Raw genomic sequence first — 24,632 nt, forward strand, 5'->3', positions numbered from 1 at the left:
GTTACGGTGTCGATTTTAGATCTTTCCTGCTTTCTCTTGTGGGCATTTAGTGCTATAAATTTCCCTCTACACACTGCTTTAAATGTGTCCCAGAGATTGTGGTATGTTGTATCTTTGTTCTCATTGATTTCAAAGAACATCTTTATTTCTGCCTTCATTTCATTATTTACCCAGTGGTCATTCAGGAGCAAGTTGTTCAGTTTCCATGTCATTATCCGGTTTTGAGTGAGTTTCTTAATCCTGAGTTCTAATTTGATTGCACTGTGGTCTGAGAGACAGTTTGTTGTGATTTCTGTTCTTTTGCATTTGCTGAGGAGTGCTTTACCTCAAACTATGTGGTCAATTTGGGAATAAGTGCGAGGTGGTGCTGAGAAGAATGTATATTCTGTTGATTTGGGGAGGAGAGTTCTGTAGGTGTCTATTAGGTCCACTTGGTGCAGAGCTGAGTTCAAGTCCTGGATATTCTTGTTAACCTTCTGTCTTGTTGATCTGTCTAATACTGACAGTGGGGTGTTAACGTCTCCCATTATTATTATGTGGGAGTCTAAGTTTCTTTGTAGGTCTTTAAGGACTTGCTTTATGAATCTGAGTGCTCCTGTATTGGGTGCATATATATTTAGGATAGTTAGCTCTTCTTGTTGAATTGATCCTTTTGCCATTATGTAATGGCCTTCTTTGTCTCTTTTGATCTTTGTTGGTTTAAAGTCTGTTTTATCAGAGACTAGGATTGCAATCCCTGCTTTCTTTTGCTTTCCATTTGCTTGGTAGATCTTCCTCCATCCCTTTATTTTGAGCCTATGTGTGTCTCTGCACGTGAGGTGGGTTTCCTGAATACAGCACATTGATGAGTCTTGACTCTTTATCCAATTTGCCAGTCTGTGTCTTTTAATTGGAGCATTTAGCCAATTTACATTTAAGGTTAATATTGTTATGTGTGTATTTGATCCTGTCATTATGATGCTAACTGGTTATTTTGCCCATTAGTTGATGCAGTTTCTTCCTAGCATCGATGGTCTTTACAATTTGGCATGTTTTTGCAGTGGCTGGTACTGGTTGTTCCTTCCCATGTTTAGTGCTTCCTTCAAGAGCTCTTGTAAGGCAGGCCTGGTGGTGACAAAATGTCTCAGCCTTTGCTTGTGTGTAAAGGATTTTATTTCTCCTTCACTTATGAAGCTTAGTTTGGCCGGATATGAAATTCTGGGTTGAAAATTGTTTTCTTTAAGAATGTTGAATATTGGCCCCCACTCTCTTCTGGCTGTAGAGTTCCTGCCAAGAAATCCACTGTTAGTCTGATGGGCTTCCCTTTGTGGGTAACCCAACCTTTCTCTCTGGCTCTCCTGAATATATTTTCCTTCATTTCAACCTTGGTGAGTCTGACAATTATGTGTCTTGGGGTTGCTCTTCTCAAGGAATATCTTTGTTTTGTTCTCTGTATTTCCTGAATTTGAATGTTAGCCTGCCTTGCTAGGTTGGGGAAGTTCTCCTGGATAATATCCTGAAGAGTGTTTTCCAACTTGGTTCCATTCTCCCCATCACTTTCAGATACATCAGTCAAACATAGATTTGGTCTTTTCACGTAGTCCCATATTTCTTGGAGGCTTAGTTCATTTCTTTTTACTCTTTTTTCTCTAACCTTGTCTTCTCGCTTTGTTTCATTAATTTGATCTTCAATTACTGATACCCTTCCTTCCACTTGATCAAATCAGCTACTGAAGCTTGTGCATACATCACGTAGTTCTTGTGCCATGGTTGTCAGCTCCATCAGGTCATTTAAGGTCTTCTCTACACTGTTTATTCTAGTTAGCCATTCATCTAATCTTTTTTCAAGGTTTTTAGCTTCCTTCTGATGGGTTCGAACATCCTCCTTTAGCTTGGAGAAGTTTGTTATTACCGACCTTCTGAAGCCTATTTCTGTCAATTTGTCAAAGTCATTCTCCATCCAGCTTTGTTCTGTTGCTGGTGAGGAGTTGCGATCCTTTGGATGAGAGGAGGCACTCTGGTTTTGAGAATTTTCAGCTTTTCTGCTCTGGTTTCTCCCCATCTTTATGGTTTTATCTACCTTTGGTCTTTGATGTTGGTGACCTACAGATGGGGTTTTGGTGTGGATGTCCTTTTTGTTGATGTTGATGCTATTCCTGTCTATTTGTTAGTTTTCCTTCTAACAGGTCCCTCAGCTGCAGATCTGTTGGAGTTTGCTGGAGGTCCACTCCAGACCCTATTTTCCTGGATATCACCAGCAGAGGTTGTAGAACAGCAAATATTGCTGCCTGATCCTTCCTCTGGAAGCTTCGCCCCAGAGGGGCGCCCACCTGTATGTGGTGTTTGTCGGCCCCTACTGGGAGGTGTCTCCCAGTTAGGCTACACAGGGTCAGGGATCCACTTGAGGAGGCAGTCTGTCCCATTCTCTGAGCTCAAACGCTGTACTGGGAGAACCACTGCTCTCTTCAGAGCTGTCAGACAGGAATGTTTAACTCTGCAGAAGTTTCTGCTGCCTTTTGTTCAGCTATGCCCTGCCACCAGAGGTGGAGTCAACAGAGGCAGCAGGCCTTGCTGAACTGCAGTGGGCTCTACCCAGTTCGAGCTTCCTGGGCTGCTTTGTTTTCCTACTCAAGCCTCAGCAGTGGCAGACACCCCTCCCCCTGCCAGGCTGCTGCCTCTCAGGTTGATCTCAGACTGCTGCGCAAGCAGTGAGCAAGGCTCTGTAGGCGTGGGACCCGCCAAGCCAGGCATGGGATGTAATCTCCTGGTGTGAGGTTTGCTAAGACCATTGGAAAAGTGCAGTATTTAGGTGGAGGTGTCCCGTTTTTCCAGGTACAGTCTGTCATGGCTTCCCTTGGCTAGGAAAGGGAATTCCCCTGACCCCTTGCACTTCCTGGGTGAGGCGATGCCCCACCCTGCTTCAGCTTGCCCTCTGTGGGCTGCACCCACTGTCCAACCAGTCCCAGTGAGATGAACTAGGTATCTCAGTTGGAAATGCAGAAATCACCCATCTTCTGCGTTGATTACGCTGGGAGCTGCAGACCGGAGCTGTTCCTACTCGGCCATCTTGAAACAGACCTGCACAAAGTAAAATTTTTATATCAATGTTTGCATAGACTGTTCAGGTTCATGTTACTTTTCTTTGCCATTGTTCTGTTGTAGGTATATGCCAATCTAACATCTTGTCAAGCTCTTGGAAATATGTGTGTGATGAACATGAATTCTTATGACTTTGCCACGTTTGATGCATGTCGACTGTTTCAGTTTATCTTTGAAAATACTGCTGGACTGAGCACTGTTCATTCTATTTCATTTTGGTAAGGATATTTTGATTGATGAAATGTTATTTTGACTGAATTCAGTGCAGTTATTAATATATTCACAAATATTAATAATAAGAAATATTTATTCTCCATTATTAAAACAGTTGTAACTGTTTATAGGAGACAGAATCTTCCTTGGCTGTTTTATGGAGACCACTTAGGATTAGCACCTCAAGTGCTCAGTTCTACCTCTCTTCCTACAAATTTCAGTTTTAAAGGAGAAAACCAGGTAAAAAGTGTCTAATATCATTAGAGGATAACTACATTTTGATTTATAATTTTAAAAGGTAATAAAGTTACAATTCTTGCCTTTTTAGGTTGTTGGTACAAACTCAGTTACTAAACTAAATATAAATGTCAACAACTTATAAAAACTAAACAGTATAGCGTTTAGCTGTCTTATTGAATATGTGGATACTTCTGGATTATGTGGTTATGGCAAGAAGTTGTACTTGTAGGGTTGGGAAGAGCAGTTTTCATCACCAAATGCAAAAAATCTCTGTCCTGTTTTTCCACACCTTAAAGAAGTGCTTCCGAAGATTGACTGGGGGTCTGTGACGTTGCTCAGCACTTCACAGGGCCAAATTCCTACCTGTCACTTTTTGACCTTCCAGAATGAGGAGATACTATTCTCCCACACTGCCTTCTATTTAACAGGTTTGAAAGGAGGCTATCTGTCACTAGTGCTGCCTTTCAATTCTAAAATAATAATTTTCATGCAAAAAACCAGTCCAATTCTTTTAGGTGTATTTAGTCATAGAAATAGATTAATTGAGCCTCAAAATAAAGGTAATTGAATGTAATTTTTCAACAAAAAGGATCAGTCAACAATGAAAATTTCTTTGTAGGATATTGTATTACTTTCAGAGTATTTGACCTGATTTTGCTCTTGTTTTCTTTAATCAGAATACAAAACTGAAGTTTGTTGCTGCTTCCTATGATATAAGAGGAAATTTTCTCAAGTGGCAAACTTTAGAAGGAGGTGTTTTACAGGTAAGCATGATTCTAGTTAAAGAATTAATAACGTGCATTATTTTTGCCTGAGGCAAAGACAAGAGGAAAAGATTAGATTATTGTATGAATAAAGCATCAGTTACATGCTACACTTGATTTTTTTTCTGATGCTTTAAATTAGAATTTCTTAAGGTTTTTTTTGTTTGTTTTTGTTCTTTTTTTTCTTTTTTTTTGAGATGGAGTCTTGCTTTCTCGCTCAGGCTGGAGTGCAGTGGCGCAATCTCGGCTCACTGCAAGCTCCGCCTTCCGGGTTCATGCCATTCTCCTGCCTCAGCTGGGAGCTGGAACTACAGGTGCCTGCCACCACGTCCGGCTAATTTTTATGTACTTTTAGTAGAGCCGGGGTTTCACCGTGTTAGCTAGGATGGTCTCGATCTCCTGACCTCGTGATCCGCCCATCTTGGCCTCCCAAAGTGCTTGGATTACAGGTGTGAGCCACCATGCCTGGCTAAGTTTTATTTCTTTAAAGTTATGACTTTCATTTATAACAGATGTTCCCTTAACTTTTCATATCCTTGATACATTAAATAAGTATTATATGGAGCATATATCCATGTTCGGGTTTGAGAACTCTTGAGTATAAGAGTAGAAAACATTGGTGAGAGGTATTTATCTGTTGTATTCTTTTACTATAGCTTTGTCCAGACACAGAGACAAGGCTAAATGCTGCTTATTCGTTTGGAACAACTTACCAACAAAATGTAAGTTTGAACAATATTAGTCTATGTTTTAGCTTTATTTTTCAAAATATCATATCAGCAGTAATTGGAATAATACTTAAATTTTTGAGATTGGAAATTTTTTTTTCTTGTTTTTTTTTGAGATGGAGTTTTGCTCTTGTTGCCCAGGCTGGAGTGCAATGGTGCAATCTCAGCTCACCACAACCTCCATCTCCCAGGTTCAAGCGATTCTCCTGCCTCAGCCTCCTGAGTAGCTGGAATTACAGACGTGTGCCACCACGCCCAGCTAATTTTTTGTATTTTTAGTAAAGACAGGGTTTCTCCATGTTGATCAGGCTGGTCTTGAACTCCCCACCTCAGATGATCTGCCCTCCTCAGCCTCCCAAAGTGCTGAGATTACAGGCATGTGCCACCGTGCCCGGCCGGAAATGTTTTTAATAGTGATGAATAATTTCACTATTTAATATAATTTTTTATTACCTGGGTACAGAAAAGCTTAATTTAAGTGGCAAAAACAGAGCACCTTGTTATCTATAGAGTTTTTTTGTTTGTTTGGTTTTTGAGACGGTGTCTCACTCTGTTGCCGAGGCTGGAGTGCAGTGGTGCAGTCTCGGCTCACTGCAATCTCTGCCTCCTGGGTTCAAGCAATTCTCATGCCTCAACCACCTGAGTAGCTGGGACAACAGGCATGTACCATCACACCCAGCTAATTCTTGTATTTTGCATAGAGATGGGGTTTTGCCATGTTGACCAGGCTGGTCTGAAACTCGTGACCTCAAGTGATCCACCAGCCTTGGCCTCCCAAAGTGCTGGGATTACAGGTGTGAGCCACCTTGCCCGGCCTAGAGTCTTAAACATCATATAATATTACATCTTCATAATAAATTGTTTATCTGCTTCTAGGCTTATAGGTCTTAAAAAGTAATACTTCTGAGCATTTTGAAATAAAGTAAAAATACTACTTTTTTTAATGACTAATGAAAAGTTACTCCCTTCTTCTACCCCCTCATAACAAATAAAAATAATTCCTTCATCTTCCTCCATTCTTTTCTTTCTCCTTCCTTCTCTGACTTTCCTTACTTTGATACCTATTTTGAAATTACATTATCTTACTAAGGAATATTATGAGCCATTAAATACTTGAAAGACATGCATGTATTAGTCCATTCTCATGCTGCTAATAAAAACACATTCGAGACTGGGTAGTTTACAAAGAAAATAGGTTTAACTGACTCACAGTTCAGCATGGCTGCGGAGGCCTCAGGAAACTTACAATCATGGTGGAAGGGGAAGCAAACATGTCCTTTTTCACACGGTGACAGGAAGAGAAGTGCTGAGCAAAAGGGGGAAAAGCCCCTCATAAAACCATCAGATCTCATGAGAACTCACTCACTATCATGAGAACAGCATGAGGGTAACCACCCCCATGATTCAATTACCTCCCTCCGGGTCCTTCCCACGACACATGGGGATTATGGGAACTACAGTTCAAGATGAGATTTGGGTGGGGACACAGCCAAACCATATCAATTAATTAGTCTGTAAAAGTACATCTTGATAAAGTTCCACTCACAACCATAGAACAAAACCGTAACAAAAAATACCATTATGGAAAGTAGATTGGAAGAATCTACTAACAGTGGTTACCTCTGGATAGTGGGGTTAGAAATTATTTTTATTTTCTTCTTTATAATTTCCAAATTTTCTACCATGAACATGAATTTACTTCTTTTGTCAGAAATGATTTACATGTTGTTGTTGCTGTTGTTGTTAAATGTTATTGTGCTTCTAACATAGGCCAGAAAGATCAACACTTATGTAATGCCTATCTCTGTGTGCTCAGCATTTTATCATTATCCCATTTGATTCATAAAATAACTATATGAGATACATAGTATCTGTGCTTCACAGATGAGGAAATTATGCCATGTAATTAGGTAATTTACTCAAAGACTTGTGTCACATAAACTGTGGAGCCAATGTTCCATCATCAGGTTTAAAAAGCATTTTTATTTCATTGAACCTGGCTAACTCTCAAGTCCGTCTAGCCTAGTGGGCAAAACAGTTATACAGACAAAGAATTGCAAAGAATGTGATAAGTGTCATTCTATAGGTATGTACAAGGTACTGATTCCTGGGGAATTATAGAAAGGCTTCACAAAGTAAGTGATACTTGGGCTTGTATAATGAATATGAGTTTTCCAGAAGAGCACAGTGGGGAAGGAAATGTCAGACAGAAACCACATTTACAATGACAGAGAGACATACATTAGTATGGCATATTTAGAAACTACAAGTAGATTGGTGTGAATAGAGCACCATAGACTGATAGGGAGTAATGAGAGATAAGCCTGGCTTGGTTAATGGAAGCCAGATCATAGACATCATTGTACAGCAGGAGAAAAAATTGGGAATTTATCCCATAGGACAGTAGTTTTAAACCTTTTCACTGATGTACCCTTAATATTGAGAATGAAGGTATATCTCCTTCATCTGAGTTGAAGCTCAAGAAGTTCTCAAAATTCTCAGAGCAGTTCTTTACTGTTAAGTGTTTTTGGTCCTTATAAAATAATCACAGTATTCACGTTTTGGAAGACAAATGAAAATGCATATAAACAAGGTAGTATAAAGATATTTTGCAAAACTAGAAAAACACTCTGAAGATAATAAAAATGCTTGCTAATTTTCAATTGTGATCTTTTATTTTATTTTTTACTCTTTAGTACTTTGTTGCTGTTTTATGTGCTTTTATTTTTAATTTTACTTTTCAGTGTGAGATTCCTATCTCTAAGATCTTAATTGACTTTCCCACTCCTATATTTTATGATGTGTACTTTGAATATACTGATGAAAATCAACATCAATATATTTTGGCTGTGCCTGTGTTAAACCTAAATCTTCAACACAATAAGATATTTGTGAACCAAGGTAAGACATCCATACATACTACTCTTTTCCCTGAGCAGAAATCAATAAATAAGTTAACCTACATGATAATTTAATATACCACTGATTATAAGAAAGGTCATGAATTCTCTCTTATATGGTTCTATACGGTGTGCCAAAAAATGAAACAATAAATTGCTGGTGGACTTAGAAACTGTTACTAATTTTATTGCCAGACATATTGTTAAGAAATTATACTGTTGCTAAGGGTATATCCTGAGAAACATTAGTGGAACCGTAAATTGGGGCTTTTTCTTCAAGCTGTCCCTTGAAGATAAATTAGAATATGCTTTTTTGGACAAATTAGTTTCTTTTGTTGTTATTCATGTTATAAAATCCTGCTTCTTTGGGTAATTTGCAGGGGAAAGCCTTCCAAATTTATGAAAAGTTCAAACAATCAGAAGACATTCAAGTCCAAGGCACGGTGGCTCACACCTATAATCGCAGCACTTTGGGAGGCCAAGACGAGAGAATTACTTGAGCGTAGAAATTCAAGACCAGCCTAGGCAACATAATGAGAACCTGTTGCTACAAAAAAAAAATTTAGCTTGGTGTGATGGTGCATGCTTGTAGTCCCAGCTACTCTGGAGGCTGAGGTGGGAGGATCACTTGAGCCCAGGAGGTTGAGAATGCAGTGAGCCATGATCATGCTACTGCACTATAGCCTGGTCAGCAGAGTGAGACCCTGTCTAAAAAAAACAAAAGAAGACATTCACATGAGTTAGAGAAGGCCATTGTCAGGTGTTTCTTATACTAGTAACTTTTTGCAGCCATCTTATCTAAAACAATAATTTTATGTTTTAAATTTGTGCAGTAAACTTTTTTCTTTTTATGATAAAAGACAGCAACTCTGGCAAGTGGCTTCTAACTCGGCGCATTTTCTTAGTGGATGCAGTAAGTGGACGAGAAAATGACTTAGGAAGTCAGCCAAGAGTAATTCGAGTTGCTGCTCAAATATCACTGAGGTAAACAAATGTCTAATGATATTATTTATGGGAAAATATCATAATAGAAGTGTTTGCCAGTCATTAGTAGATGAAAACAATAAGGACAACTGAATTGGAACAGTTGGTCAGGTTATTTTAGGTATATGTGTAGATTGGCATAGACCAGTAAAAGTGAATAGCCAAGGGGGAAACTATAACAGAAGAGTGTGAGGAGTTAAGTCAAAATGCACATTCTAGGTCCCACTCTAGACCTGCTGAATTAGAATGGGTTGCGAATAGCTAAGTAAATACCAGTGAGCTGAAATTGGTGTTTCAGAAAGAGCTTGCCAGATGATTGTTAATATTTAGGACTCCCCTGTCCTCATTTCTTTCAGTGGCTTTTGTTCTAGGTTTACCCAGATTAATTATTAACACCTCCCTCTTCCTAGGATAACCTAATTATGATCCTACGTTAGGATAGTACCGCGCCACTTAAATTTCTCTTTCTTTTCCAGTGTGAGATCTCTAAAATCTTAGTGACTTTGCCACTGTAATATTTTATGATGTGTACCTTGAATACACTGATGAAAATCAACACCATCATCTCACAGTAGTTTGGTACTTTGAAGTATTTCAATATACTTATTTTTGTTCATTTTGATTCTCATAATCTTATAAACAGTGCAGAAACTTTGTTATTTATTATGCTGAAATCCAAATGTACTGTGTTTCAGCCTTTCTTCAGTCTGCTAATTTGGTGTTCCCAGTAAAAATGAAAATGCACCTAGTCAGACTTGATGTGTTCTTGATGAAACCATGCTGGCCCCTAGTGATTGGCACTTTCCTTTTTGAATTTACAAACTATGCAGTACTAATGCATTGAATTTGGCAAAATGAACCTCACTTTGTGCCATAACCATATTACAGCTGACATTTTTTTTTATTTTAAAAAGTTATTTGTTTGTTTATCTTGAGACAGGGTCTTGCTATGTTGCCCAGACTGGTCTTGAACTCCTGGGCTCAAGCAGTCTTCCCACCTTGGCCTCCCAAAGTGCTGGGATTACAGGCATGAGCCACTGCACCTGGCTTGACACATATTATTTTGTTAAGAATTCATCTTTCTCTTTTGAAAATAAAGATCTTATCTGCCTTTCTTTAGGCTTCATGTAGCACTGTACTTTTGATTATTCCTCAAAGATAGTTTATAGTGCTTCAGTGATTTCATTTGTAAACTTCATAGGACTTGGATTGAGCTTCTAATTTTTCTCAGATGGTACCTTTTTGGTTTGTTTTTTCTTTAATCTTACACCATCAGATGATATATTTTAATGTTCAAGTCTTGATCCCTGAAGATAGCTTTTGTTGTCATCATTAGTTTATGTGTAACCTTCCTTAGTCCTTGTTAACTACTTGGTTCTGAGATCATCAGACAATTCATATTAAATTCAAAAGAAATGGTAAGTTAAATGTATGTTTAAGGGCCCGGATATACTGATTACTATAAATGTATTTTCTTTTAAATAGCGTCCACCTTGTACCCAACACAATAAATGGAAACATCTACCCTCCCTTAATCACCATTGCCTACAGTGACATTGATATCAAAGATGCCAACAGCCAGTCTGTGAAGGTGCGTTCCTGACTTATCAGTGCCCTTATATGTATAAATAGAGTATAATATTGATTCAGTTTACATTTTGGTCAAAAGACAGTCTTTTTTTTTTTTAAGTTCTAAATAAACCTTTCTCTACATATAGTCAAGCCTTAATTATTTTTTACTAATAATGGTAAGAGGTGAGTTCTTATGGATCCTGAGTATAAAAAAGTAAGAATGGATTATGTTTTTCAGTAGAAGCCTCACCAGCAGTTGAGTATCCTTGTTAGGGATCCTGGGATATGCTGAGATGTTCAATGTCTGCTCCTGTTCTTTTTGGCCACCTTGCTTTTGTTAAGATTTTGTGGGTCACACGCAGTGGCTCACGCCTGTAATCCCAGTACTTTGGGAGGCTAAGGCGGGCGGATCACGAAGCCAGGAATTCGAGACCAGCCTGACCACCGTGGTGAAACCCCGTCTTTACTAAAAATACAAAAATTAGCCGGGCATGGTGGCGCGCATCTGTAATCCCAGCTACTCAGGAGGCTGAGGTAGGAGGATCACTTGAACCCGGGAGACGAAGGTGTAGTGAGCCAAGATTGCGCCACTGCACTCCAGCCTGGGTGAAAGAGCGAGACTCCATCTCAAAAAAAAATAAATAAAGATTTTGTGTCTTTGCCCAATTAAGCCAGGAACTCAGACTTTACAGTGGACATATGTGTGCTCAGCAATCTATGACCCACTTAATAGAGACATACTTCAACAGGCAGAAAGAGATGATAAATATCGGCTTTATAACTAGTATTGCTAGCATGAACTAGAGGACGTAGTTTGGACCTGCAGCCAAATAGGTTTCCCACTACCTCACCAACTAAATTAAACTTAACTACAGGACAGAAGGCCTCTTCCTCCTGGGAGGGCCTACATATGGAAGCGAGACCTCTTAGGCTGCACTGCAGAGAATGAGCCTAAAGAAGGTTGAGCCACACATGGTCAGTTACTCTTCTCAACTTCTCCAGTCAGATAAAGCATCCCTGCTTTGAGGAGGGGTAAATAAGAGAGGGATAGAGGTAAAAAAACAGAGGTAATTCTTCTATACTTTTTCCTCCTAGAGATTAAGTGGCTATCCTCTTCTTTCTCTAAAAACATGAGAAGTGGGGCATAAGCATTTCTTACCTCCAAACTCTGTAAGAGCTTTGAATTTCTACTATTTTACTTATGTATTTTAATATTCTAGTTCCTTCAGCCAGTGCTTTTGGCCTTTCTGTTGTGCTTGTACTTGTACTTGACTGCTATTGGATTCAAACTTTCATTAAGCAAAAATACACATGTAGTATAACTTTTAAAGACTTTCTGTCCTCATTTGTATTACCTAATCCAATGCTAAAATTAGTTTCCATTGACTGAGCTTGTATACACTATAATGAGAGGAGAAGAAAATCTAAAACATGCTTGGTAACAACAAAAGACTGCCCGGTTTAAAACTTCCTGGAGTGATATTATGGGTAATCAAGAATATATTTATTTTCAGCTTGACCAACATAGTGAAACCCTGTCTCTACTAAAAATACAAAATTAGCCAGGCATGGTGGCGCATGCCTGTAATCCCAGCTGCTTGGGAGGCTGAGGCAGGAGAATCACTTGAACCCAAGAGGCAGAGGTTGCAGTGAGCCGAGAGTGTGCCATTGCACTCCAGCCTGGGCAACAAGAGTGAAACTCTGTCTCAAAAAAAAAAATATATATATATTTTTAATGTAAAACACTTCTGAGTTTTTTTCTTTAAATATTATTCTCGTCCAAATAATTCTAAACTAAGCCTTGATAAATTGAAAAGTAACAAACAGAAAAAAGTTAATTCCGCTGGTTGTGGTGGCTCTTGCCTGTAATCCCAGCACTATGGGAGGCTGAGGGAGGCAGATCAGTTGAGGTCAGGAGTTAGAGACCAGCCTGGCCAACACGGTGAAACACTGTCTGCTAAAAATACAACCAAAAAAAGAATTATCTGGGCATGGCGGCAGGTACCTGTAATCCCAGCAACTTAGTAGGCTGAGGCAGGAGAATCGCTTGAACCTGGGATGTAGAGATTGCAGTAAACCAAGATTGCACCACTGCACTCCAGAGTGAGACTCTGTCTCAAAAGAAAAAAGAAAAGTTAAGTCATGAAACTACATTGATAAAGTCCACCTCAAATTATTCTAATTATAAAATATCCAATTCTTTCATCATTTCTTAATTTCTCATGGCAGCTGTTGCAAAATTTTACATCAGTTGTAAACATCCAGCTATGTATCTGCTCTTTATCTGGTCTTGAGCAGATCAGGACCATCTAATATGAATTCCTTAAGACTTCCTCTTTAATATTTCAGAATCTATGTTTCATTGTCCTTCCCATTTCTTGTTCCTGTTTCTAAGAAAGAAGGTCCCTTCCTCTCTTCCTAAACAAGTCTTCTATCTAAACTCGTTTACAGTACCTTTTCCAATATCCTGTTCCATCCCTAATGTCTTATTCAGCCAAGTCTCTCTGCAAGTCCCTTTCCTTTGCTTATAAAAACTCTCAGATTGCCTTATCTTAAAAACAAACTAAAACAACCAACCAAACAAACATTTTACTCAGTTCTGCCAGTTGCCCAGCTTGCTATTGTATCTCTTCTTCATTTCCCAACCATTTATTCTTTCATCATTTGCAGTCTGGCTCTTGCCATTTACTTCTTTGAAAACCTCTTTCATGAAAGTCAGCAATGATTTCCACATATAGTAGCTTTCTTTACCTTGACATTTATACAACATTTGACACTGTACTCAACCTCCTCCTCCTCCTTGAAACTCCCTATTCTGTGACCATGGTAAGACTTAGGTATCTTCCTCTCCTACCCCTCACAGTCCTCTTCTCTGACCCTTTACTAGGTTCTTCTTTCTCTTGTCTCTTAATGTAGTGGTATCTTTAAGATTTTGTTCAGACCTTTGATTAATCTGCGCTTTAGCAACTGGTGGTTTACCCAGTTGCTAAATTCCTGATGCACCAGTTTAGTCAAATTCCTCAGTTACAGAAGTCTATCAGAAAATGAAATATGATTAGTTTGTGCATGAATTTAACGTGTCTCCTAATGAGCCCCTTTTTTAATGTGTGTGAAAGAGATATTTAAAGCAGCACAAGTAATTCTCAAAAGCATTATCTATTTACGTGTAAGTAAAGGTCAATTCTAGTAATATCGATAGTTAAAAACTATAGTGTTTATGGTAAAACCCAGCTACAAATGTATTTTTATAACAAAAGTAAGTTTGTATTATATAATTTCAGTATAGCTAATTTGTTTTGTTTTAAATATCAGGTTTCTTTCTCAGTCACATATGAAATGGATCATGGAGAAGCACATGTCCAGACAGATGTAAGTTTATTTTAACCTATTAAAATATATACAGTGTATTTTATAATTAAATAATTTCAGATGTGCAAGAAAGTTGCTAAAACAAATTTGCCAGCTATTCTTTCCCCAGCCTCCCCTAATGTTAGCATACAAAACCTTAGTACAATGATCATAATCTGGAAATTAATATTGATGTAGTCCTATTAACTAATCTACATACTATTTGAATTTCACTATTGAATTTTTTTCTGTTTCAGGACCCAATCTAGGGTCACATATTGCTTTTAGCTGTCATATCTCATTAGTGTTTTACAATGTGTGACAGATTCTTAGTCTTTCTTTATCTTTCATGACCCTAACACTTTTGAAGAGTACTGGTCCATTATTTTGGCCCTCAATTTGGGTTTGTCTGGTATTTTCCCATGATCAAATTGAGTTCATATAGTTTTGGCAAAGATGCCACCAAAGCGATGCTATAATAATAAATAAAAATAAGTATCTCATGGGGAAGATTCTTTGAAATTATGCAAACATCCTGCTGCTTCTTATTCTCCCCCTTTCATTTTTTTTTTTTTTTTTTTGAGACGGAGTTTTGCTCTTGTTGCCCAGGCTGGAGTGCAATGGCATGATCTCAGCTCACCGCAACCTCTGCCTCCCGGGTTCAAGCTATTCTCCTGTCTCAGCCTCCTGAGTATCTGGGATTACAGGCATGCGTCACCACACCCAGCTAATTTTTGTATTTTTAGTAGAGATGGGGTTTCTCCATATTGGTCAGGCTGTTCTCGAACTCCCAACCTCAGGTGATACACCTGCCTCAGCCTCCCAAAGTGCTGGGAATACAAGGGTGAGCCACCATGCCCGGCCGGCCCTCTAATTTTATTTTATTTTATTTTAGATGGAGTCTCACTCTGTCGCCCAGTCTGGAGTGCAGTGGTGCTATCTCGGCCCACTGCAACCTTCACCTAGCTGGTTTAAGCAATTCCCCTGCCTCAGCCTCCCTAGTAGCTGGGATTACAGGCACACACCACCACACCCAGCTAATTTTTTAATATTTTTAGTAGAGACAGGGTTTCACCATGTTGGCCAGACTGGTCTCGAACTCCTGATCTCAGGCAATCTGCTCGCCTTGGCCTCCCAAAATGCTGGGATTACAGGCGTGAGCCACCATGCCCGGCCCTCTAATTTTATTAAATAGCATCCATTGATGATTTTGCCTGCAGAAAGTTTCACTGTGATATTTGCCTGATGGTGATTTTCTGTTTCCCTAATTACTTTTTTATTTGTTAATTTGGAACTTTACTATAAGGAGAAACTCTCCCTTTGCTCACATTATTTATTCAATTATTTATTTTTAAATCAGTGTGAACTCATATTTATTTTATTCTAGTAATTATAATATATTATTATTTGTTTTCTTGTTCAAATTGTCCCAGATTTGGCCATTACAAGTTCCTCCAACTTGACTCCTGTGTCCTTTCTTTTTTTTTGAGATGGAGTCTTGCTCTGTCGCCCAGGCTGGAGTGCAGTGGCGCGATCTCAGTGGCTCACTGCAAGCTCTGCTCCCAGGTTCATGCCATTCTCCTGCCTCAGCCTCCCAAGTAGCTGGGACTACAGGCACCCGCCACCATGCCCAGCTAATTTTTTGTATTTTTAGTAGAGATGGGTTTCACCGTGTTAGCTAGGATGGTCTCGATCTCCTGACCTCATGATCCACCTGCCTCGGCCTCCCAAAGTGCTGGGATTACAGACGTGAGCCACTGCGCCCGGCCAACTCCTGTGTCCTTTCAACATGTCCCACCCCACCATTTTTTTGAGCACTTCCTTACTTTCTGTTCACAGTGCTTTTGAACACCGATGAGAGAAATTACATAAATTCTCAATTGTTCTTTTGTTTTTTAGATTGCTTTGGGTGTATTGGGTGGGCTAGCTGTTTTAGCATCTCTTTTGAAGACAGCAGGATGGAAGAGGCGCATTGGGAGTCCCATGATTGATTTACAGGTATAATCTCAGGAGTTATTTAAGAATATTTTTATCTTTTGACCATTCTGGATCCTTCTCATAAGACACAACTAGAGGATAAGTAAAAAAGTTGCATTGAATTTTTCTGGGGTATGTAATTAGGATAAGTATTGCTGGGTCATATGGTATATGCGTACCTCATTTTCTTCCCACCATACTGTATGCCAGTCTATATTCCCACCAGCAGTGCTCTTCTTATTTCTGCACATACTTGGCAACACTTGATGTTTTTCCAACCTTTTCATTTTTTGCCAATCTCATGGCATGTAGTAGTATGTCATCCTTTATTTCATTTTCATTTCTCTGTACTCTTCATATACATTTTAATCGTTTGGGTTTCTCCTTCTGTGAACTGCCTGTTTATATCCCTTGCCCATTTCTCTATTATGTTTCCAGTTTTTATTGTTTATTTGAAGAATTTTTTTTGTATTTTCTAAATAGTAACCCCTTTTGGGTTTCTGATGTTGAAATATATGACCAAATAAATATGTGGCCCATCTGTTATTTTTATCCACGTAGTCCTTTCTTTAACAGAAACTTTCAGGTTTGTTTTTGTTTTCATTTTTGTTTTTTGTTGTTGTTGTTTTTTTGAGATGGAGTCTCACTCTGTCGCCAAGGCTGGAGTGCAGAGGCACGATCTTGGTTCACTGCAACCTCTGCCTCCCGGGTTCAAGCAATTCTCCCACCTCAGCTTCCTGAGTAGCTGGGATTACAGGTGCACACCACCATGCCTGGCTAATTTTTGTATTTTTAGTAGATACAGGGTTTTACCGTGTTGGTCAGGCTGGTCTTGAACTCCTGGCCTCATGATCCGCCCACCTCAGCCTCCCAAAGTGCTGGGATTACAAGCATGAGCCACCATGCCTGGCCAGAAACTTTTGGTTTTGATATCATCATATCTGAATTTTTTTCATGTTATGATACATGCTTTTCAGATCTTGTTTAGAAAAACCTTCCCTGTATCAAGATCACAAAGATAGTCCACATTTTATTCTATTAACTTTATACTTTCACTTCACGGTTAACCTTTTATTTTTATTAAACATTTAAAAAATATTTACCATGTACCAGGCACTTTTTAAAGCTTTATGTATGTAATTAATCCTCACAGTAGCTCTTTGAAGTTCGGTTATTATTATTATTTGCATTTTACACGTGATGAAATTGAGGCAAAGGTTAAATTGTCTACTCACTTGATTTTTGCAACTCAGTAATAGGTATTTCCATTTTGCTGATGAAGAACATGAGTAGCTTTAACCAAAGTATCTTTCTGATTCCAAAGCCAGTGAGCTAAGGAATCAGCAGGGGGACTTGATTTACTACTTGGGATAGTCCAGAAAGGCTTCCCAGAGAAGTGAACTTTAAGTGGGATTATCTGTTCATTCCACAATAGTCACTGAATCTCTATTGTCTAAGTGTCTGGCACTCTACCAGGAGCTGGAGAATGTGATAGTGAGCAAAGACAGACATAGTCTGTGCTCTCAGAAATCATGAGAGCTTACCAGAGAAAGGAAGAGAAGAATATTTGGTAAAACAATGCCCATTTTATTCCACAAAGTATTCGAGATGAACGTATGTAGTCATTGACTACATGGCTGGAACTGGCAGATGAGGCTAAAAAGTTAATTTTGGCCCATATTGTGAAGGACCTTGTGGATCAGGAATTTATATTGCAATGAGGAGTTGTTCATGTTTAACAAGGGGAGTGACACAATCCAGTTTACATCTTAGAAAACTAACTCTGGTGGTAGTGTGGAGGAGGGATTAGAAGGGAGGATTCCCAACTAAGAGAAAATTAGGAAGCAGTTCAATTTTCTTAGATAATGAAAGATGAGAAGACTTGAAAAAAGAGGCTACCAGGAATGGCCAGAAAGGTAAGGAACCAAAAGGTAGCAAGGAAGAGGAAACAGGTGGTCTTTATAGCCGGATCATATGGGGATATGTGAAACAAGGCTTCAGGCTTAAGAGATGGAGTGGATGACGTATAAAAGTGGTAGTGTTACTAAAGGTGGTATATACATGGAGTCTTAAACAGCTGTAATTCTTTTTTTTTAATTGCAGACAGTTATGAAATTCTTGGTGTACTATGCTGGTGATCTGGCCAATGTTTTCTTTATCATCACAGTGGGAACAGGTCTTTACTGGCTTATTTTCTTCAAAGTGAGTGAGTTTCTGAATTTACTCCAACTGCCAATATCTGAATAGTTGAAAAGCTTTCTTTATAAAGGAACTTTTTATTTGAGAGAATTTTTGATCAACAGTATTAAGAAAAGTGCCCAACTCCCCATTCCTTGAGTGTGCTGAGCTTATCGATTACATCACTATCTTCCTCTTTTATGCTTTCTTTGGTTTATAAATTGTGCTTAGTAAAAACCTTGTTCAATTGGAAGACTTAGGTGGGAGGATCCTGTGAGTCCAGAATCGAGTCCTGCCCGGGCAGCATACTGAGACCCTCCTTTCCCCCACCCCCCCAAAAAAAAAACTTTGTGTGATAATATTTAATCAAGTAATTTTTATTATAGGCACAGAAGTCTGTCTCTGTTTTGCTACCAATGCCAGTTCAGGAAGAACGTTTTGTCACTTATGTTGGATGTGCCTTTGCTCTGAAGGTAAGTTTTAAAGGACAGGTTACCAAATTTAAAAGGCCTGCTAATCAACTAATAAGTCTTTAAAATTAAAATGCTTTCAAAAATCTTTGGCGTGAAATTCACTTTGGTTTTGAAAGAAAGCATTAATTATTTTATGTGGTAAATTTACTTTTATTTATAGTAGATGCTCAGTCTGAAAATCTGCCTTAAATATTTTTTTCAAAGAAGCCATAAATTTGTATGGCTTATTTGATAAAATGGTATTTCAGTATATAACTTTCTTTAAAGTCTGATGATACATCACAATGGGACAAAATGTCTTCAGGCATGAATTTTGTCTCCATTAATTAAGGGTAAAATGTACCACTCTGGATAAAGTGTTGAGATCTTAAAAGTTGTTTTGTCTATCTCCAGATTCCTTTGCTCCTTTCTTCTATGGCCCCCCAATCCCCAACTCAGTGTTCTCCATCAATGTACGTGAATCTCTTTATATGCCTCTTGGTAGTCCTTATCCTATTTTACTGTGAGTATTAAGTGTCTGCTTTTCCCACTGACTGGGAGCTTCTTGAAGTGAAGTATCCCATACTTAGGTTTTTATCCTTTATTTGATGGATAATGCAGAAACTAGAAAGAATGCCTCAGTTTAAACATATTGCTTCTATAAATAAGAAAGATGTGTTTCAACAGCACATTCTTTAAAAATCAGAAATCTGAATAGCAGAAATAGAAAAAAAAGACAGGGCATTTGAAAACTTTAATTAGGAAAAACAAACTATAGTTGAAAATATCTTTACTTATAAAGAAGTCAGCTGATCTACAAAACAAAGTGTGCTTCTAGAATCTTTGGGAAAGAGTCAATTATATAAGTTCCTATGTGAGGAGGAGGAAAAATGTCTCCTCTTTTCATATTCCTATTTTAAAGAAAGAAATAAAAAGGGAAGGTAAATTAATATGTATATGAAAATTCTGTGAATTTGATGATTCCAGGTTATCTGATGAGCTTCTAATGATCCCTTAGTGGTATTATAACTTCATGTGAATTCACTCATAAAATTATATGTTCTTGTGATAACAGTATGTTTCTTAAAGAGTCAATATTGGTTTTATAAGCAGGCTTAACGCTGGTACTTTTTCAGGTGTTTTATTATATGTCATTCTCAGGCACTACAATTTTTGCATAAGCTCATATCCCAGATTACAATAGATGTATTCTTTATTGATTGGGAGCGACCTAAAGGAAAGGTTCTTAAAGCTGTTGAAGGTAACTGAAATAAAAAACATTTGTACCAAAATTCTTTTGCTACCCTTGCAGAGCAAAGGAGGTAAAACTCTTTTACTCATTGTATTTTCCTGACCAGGTGAGGGTGGTGTACGAAGTGCCACTGTTCCTGTAAGCATATGGAGAACATATTTTGTAGCAAATGAATGGAATGAAATTCAGACTGTGAGAAAAATTAATTCACTCTTTCAAGTACTTACTGTCCTCTTCTTTTTGGAGGTATAAACTGTTTGATGTGATTATATGCAACTTACATGTACCTTATAAATATTAAACTAACATAATTCCAACTAAGTTTTCATGGCAGTGGAAGATTTCTCTAAAGGTTGAAATATTGTTGTGAAGCCATTAAAAAGGAGTGCCTTTATGTTATGTATTTTACCACAGTTCTTTTTTTAAGTTTACCATCTTAAGCATTTTTAAGTGTAGAGTTTAATAGTGTTAAGTTGGCCAGGCACAGTGGCTCATGCCTGTAATCCCAATACTTTGGGAGGCCAAGGCAGGCAGATCACCTGAGGTTGGGAGTTCAAGACCAGCCTGGCCAACATGGAGAAACCCTGTCTCTACCAAAAAATACAAAATTAGCCGGGCATGGCGGCACATGCCTATAATCCCAGCTGCTCGGGAGGCTGAGACAGGAGAATCGCTTGAACCTGGGAGGTGGAGGTTACAGTGAGCCGAGATCGCACCATTGCACTCCAGCCTGGGCAAAAAGAGCAAAACTCCATCAGAAACAAACAAACAAACAAACAAACAAAAAGTAGTGTTAAGTACATTCACATTGTCATGCAAAATCATCATCACCATTCATCTCTAAAACTCATCTTGCAAAACTGAAACTCTATACCCCTTAAACGACTCTGTACCCGTTCCCTGCTACACCTAACCCCAGGCAACCACCATTCTATAACACTTTCTGTCTCTGTGTGTTTGACTGCTCTAGGTGTAAGGAGTAGCTTTAAAACCACTGGTTTGTATCAGAATCCTTTGGGGATTTTTTGTAAAATACCTATGCTCAGGCTCACCCTTAGAGACTATGTGTTGATTTAGTAGCTTTGAGGTAACTCCAGGTATCTATATTTTGAAAAAGCTCCCTACCCCCGATCCGTATTCTCCCCTGCATTAGATTCACTATTATAAGTTTGATATTTTTCAACAAATTTTTATTGAACACTTACTGTAGACTATGTTCTGTGCTAAGAGCTGGGGCTAAACTGAACAAGACACAACATATTTGTGACACATTTGCGGTTATTTCATGTATTTGGTTGGAATTATTAAAGGAAGTATTCAGTACTGAGTATAAGACTTAACATGGAAACCGTTTATATGGGAATAGGTTTTCTCAGGAATTATCTGCTTAATTGAGATTGAATATAAATCATTAACTCTTAGGTCTGTCTGTCTGCCTTCCCTCTTTTTTCTTCTTTCTTTCCATTCTCTTTCCCCTTTCCCTTTCTTTCCTTTTGTAAAACTAGTAGAAGAATGTTTGTATCCCTAGGGCTTTAAAATAATACAAACAAGACTTCCAAAGTTCACTTGAAGTAGTATTTTGGTTTTTCTTAAATGGACAGATAAAAATTACATATGTTTATAGTTTACAATACAGTGTTTTGATATATGTATTCATTGTGGAATGGCTAAATCAAGCTAGTTTATCTGTTACCTCACATACTTCTTTTCTTTTTGTACTAAAGTACTGTGTGTGTGTGTGTGTGTGTGTGTGTGTGTTTAAGAGCTTCCTCAGCTTTAATAGGTGTTACATGAAAAAACTTTATAGTCAAGTAAGTTTGGAAAATATTGGATTCAGTATAATCATGTAGCACCTTTTACTGTAAAACTTCTCAGAGCCTTTATTCTACAAGGGTGGGAGGCATGGAGGTGAGTGTAATGGATGGACCAAATGTATTTAAATATAGATTCCTTTTTCAAGAACTTATGTCCTTTAGAAGACATTTTGTAATATACTGTTTTTTTTTTTTAATTTTATTTATTTTTTTTTTGAGACGGAGTCTCACTCTGTCACCCAGGCTGGAGTGCAGTGGCGCGATCTTGGCTCACTGCAAGCTCCGCCTCCCAGGTTCACGCCATTCTCCTGCCTCAGCCTCTCCGAGTAGCTGAGACTACAGGCGCCCGCCACCACGCCCGGCTAATTTTTTGTATTTTTAGTAGAGACGGGGTTTCACTGTGGTCTCGATCTCCTGACCTCGTGATCTGCCCGCCTCGGCCTCCCAAAGTGCTGGGATTACAAGCGTGAGCCACTGCGCCCAGCCAATATACTGTTTTAAAGTATAAAAATGTTTAGTACAGTGCCTGGCACATGTCAATACTCATGAAATACTACTTGTTGGTTTCACTCATTGGTAGTTTACTGATGAAAGTTTTATCCTTTTAATTAAATTTTTAGTCTTGTCAGTGTGTATGACAATAAGGTTATATTTGGCCCTTAGTCATATTGAGAAGAATGCCAAATGAGCTAACTAAATATTATGTAATAAATACTTTGTAGTTAAAATACTGTATAATAATTATTTTTATCTAGATTTTCTACTGTTTTATACGAACTTGGATATTTTAGTTTTTCAAGGTGAGTAGGGAGAGGTTTTCTATTTTCAGTCTAGAGTAGTTTTCTTTATCCATGTCCATTTAAATTATTACTTTTCCTTTTTACTCCAGGTTGTGGGATTCAAGAACTTAGCATTAATGGACTCATCTTCTAGTCTTTCTAGAAGCCCACCTAGCTACATAGCTCCTTATAGCCGCATTTTGAGATATGCAGTGTCTGCTGCTCTTTGGCTAGCCGTTGGAATTATACAGGTAAGGAATTATATAGGTAATGTTACTTCTTAGTAACATTGATTCTTTATAACTCTGCCTAATTACTGATTATCATCAAATATTGACCACATCCTTCTTTCTGTAGCAGAAAGAAGGTGACAAGAACAATAGCTAATGGTCAGTTCTTTTTTTTTTTTTTTTTTTTTTCAAAACAGAGTCTCACTCTGTCGCCCAGGCTGGAGTGCAGTGGCGTGATCTTGGTTCACTGCAGCCTCTGCCTTCCAGGTTCAAGCAATTCTCCCACCTCAACCTCCTGAGTAGCTGGGACTGTAGGCTCCCACCACTACATCCAGATAATTCTTTTTGTATTTTTAGTAGAGATGGGTTTTCACCATGTTGGTCAGGCTGGTCTTGAACTCCTGACCTCAGGTGATCCACCCTCCTCACCCTCCCAAAGTTCTGGGATTACAGGCGTGAGCCATCGCACCCAGCCAATAGTCAATTCTTATGTTGTATTAGTCACTGTACTAATTAATTACTGTTGATCCATCACTTCTTGGCCTTTAGGCTAAGATCGAGTGTAATTACTGTTGATCCTCAAATAGTTCAACCCCATGTTGAACTGTTTGACTGAACTCATTGAGAGTAGAAAATACAGTGTTCACAGAATGCAAATTCTGCATCTGTAGAGGGCCAACTTTCTGTATAGATGGGTTCCAGCAGGACTGAATGTGGGACTTGAATATGGGTGGATTTTGGTATACTTGGGGGTTCTGGACTCAATCCCAACATACTAAAGGACAATTGTAATTGCTTTATACCTAATAATGTCTTAATATTTATAATAGCCCTCAGAGATAAGCTCTGTTATTATCCTCATTTTATAGATGAGGAAACTGAGACACAGGAAGGCTAAAAAAATTGCCTGAAGTCATGTGACTAGTAACTGACAGAACTGGAATTTGAACTTAGGCAGCCTGATTTCAGAGTTCACGTTCTTGTCGATAGTGGGGCTCTGAAGGGCCTTTGAGAGTCCTGAGCTTTATAGTAATAGGACAGACTCTTTAGTTTAGTTTATATGTAAATACAGGGACAGATAAGCTACCTTAAATATGTTCTTTTTTTTTGAAACATAACTTATTGTTTACATTTATTTATATATCATGAAACCTCACTCAAATTGCTCGTACCCCTTGTGGAGTTTTTCTTGAAATATTTATTAAAATGGCTGAAAGTAAAAATAAGGTTTTTTAGCCTCAGGTCCCATGGATCTAGTAGAGGCTATAAAGAAAAAAAAAAAAAGACGAAAGGAAGAAAAGAAAAAAAGAAGCAGCAGCAAGCATCTAACTTTCAGATACTCATAAACAGAGTTCTTCTGTTTACTTTAAAATTTCCTTAACTTTTATAATCAGCACATGAAGATAGGACCTCTAGAGAGACCAGTTTTAACTTCCTATAGCTGGCTAATAGCTATCTACCTAAAACAGCCTATTTTTAAGGATCTTTTGATATTTTTGTTTGTTTGGTTTTTGTTTTTAGAGACAGTCTTCCCCTGTCTCCCAGTCTGGAGTGCAGTGATGCAATCATAGTTCACTGCAGCCTCAACCTCCCAGGCTCAAGCAATCCTCCTGCCTCAGCCTCCTGATTAGCTGGGACTACAGGCACATGCCACCACACCCAGCAATTTTTCTTTTTTTTTTTTTTTGAGACAGAGTTTCACTCTTGTTGCCCAGGCAGGAGTGCAGTGGCGTGATCTCAGCTCACCGTAACCTTCGCCTCCCAGGTTCAAGCGATTCTCCTGCCTCAGCCTCCCAAGAAGCTGGGATTACAGGCGCCTGCCACCATGCCTAGCTAATTTTTGTGTTTTTATTAGAGATGGGGTTTTACCATGTTGGCCACGCTGGTCATAAACTCCTGAGCTCAAGCTATCCTGCCATCTCAACCTCCCAAAGTGCCAGGGTTACACATGTGAGCCAGATTTGAAATATTTTTAAGAGAGCTTATTCTTAGAGAATTAGGTCCAGGTGGTGGTATTCAGTAATCTGTGGATTAACTTTTTAAATATATACTTATTTTAAATTGATGAGACTTACTCAAACTTGAAACTACAGGAATAGAGTTAGTAAAGGACAGCTGACAAC

General features: G+C 38.4%; 1 protein-coding gene across 6 annotated transcripts in view; it reads left to right on the forward strand.

The window, feature by feature from the left end:
- The window catches only part of TMEM67 (transmembrane protein 67), a 66,318-nt gene that overhangs the window by 23,035 nt on the left and 18,651 nt on the right, over window positions 1-24,632 (forward strand). For 4 of the 6 annotated variants that reach the window (XR_008659032.2, XR_010121924.1, XM_055286758.2 and 1 more), the window contains exons 8-21: window positions 3,142-3,296; window positions 3,423-3,531; window positions 4,209-4,295; window positions 4,952-5,017; window positions 7,768-7,924; window positions 8,784-8,907; window positions 10,393-10,498; window positions 13,792-13,848; window positions 15,727-15,825; window positions 17,908-18,006; window positions 18,369-18,455; window positions 19,596-19,695; window positions 19,793-19,932; window positions 22,390-22,530. Coding sequence is in view for 4 of the 6 variants with exons in the window: in XM_055286758.2 (XP_055142733.1) it covers window positions 3,142-3,296; window positions 3,423-3,531; window positions 4,209-4,295; window positions 4,952-5,017; window positions 7,768-7,924; window positions 8,784-8,907; window positions 10,393-10,498; window positions 13,792-13,848; window positions 15,727-15,825; window positions 17,908-18,006; window positions 18,369-18,455; window positions 19,596-19,695; window positions 19,793-19,932; window positions 22,390-22,530 (1,527 nt within the window). In the remaining 2 variants the exon portion in view is untranslated. The remainder of the gene's footprint in view (window positions 1-3,141; window positions 3,297-3,422; window positions 3,532-4,208; window positions 4,296-4,951; window positions 5,018-7,767; window positions 7,925-8,783; window positions 8,908-10,392; window positions 10,499-13,791; window positions 13,849-15,726; window positions 15,826-17,907; window positions 18,007-18,368; window positions 18,456-19,595; window positions 19,696-19,792; window positions 19,933-22,389; window positions 22,531-24,632) is intronic. The other 2 variants (XM_055286759.2, XM_055286761.2) reach the window with 2 other exon arrangements.

This window comes from Symphalangus syndactylus, chromosome 7 (assembly GCF_028878055.3).
Source record: "Symphalangus syndactylus isolate Jambi chromosome 7, NHGRI_mSymSyn1-v2.1_pri, whole genome shotgun sequence".
In the NCBI taxonomy this organism is placed as follows: domain Eukaryota; kingdom Metazoa; phylum Chordata; class Mammalia; order Primates; family Hylobatidae; genus Symphalangus; species Symphalangus syndactylus.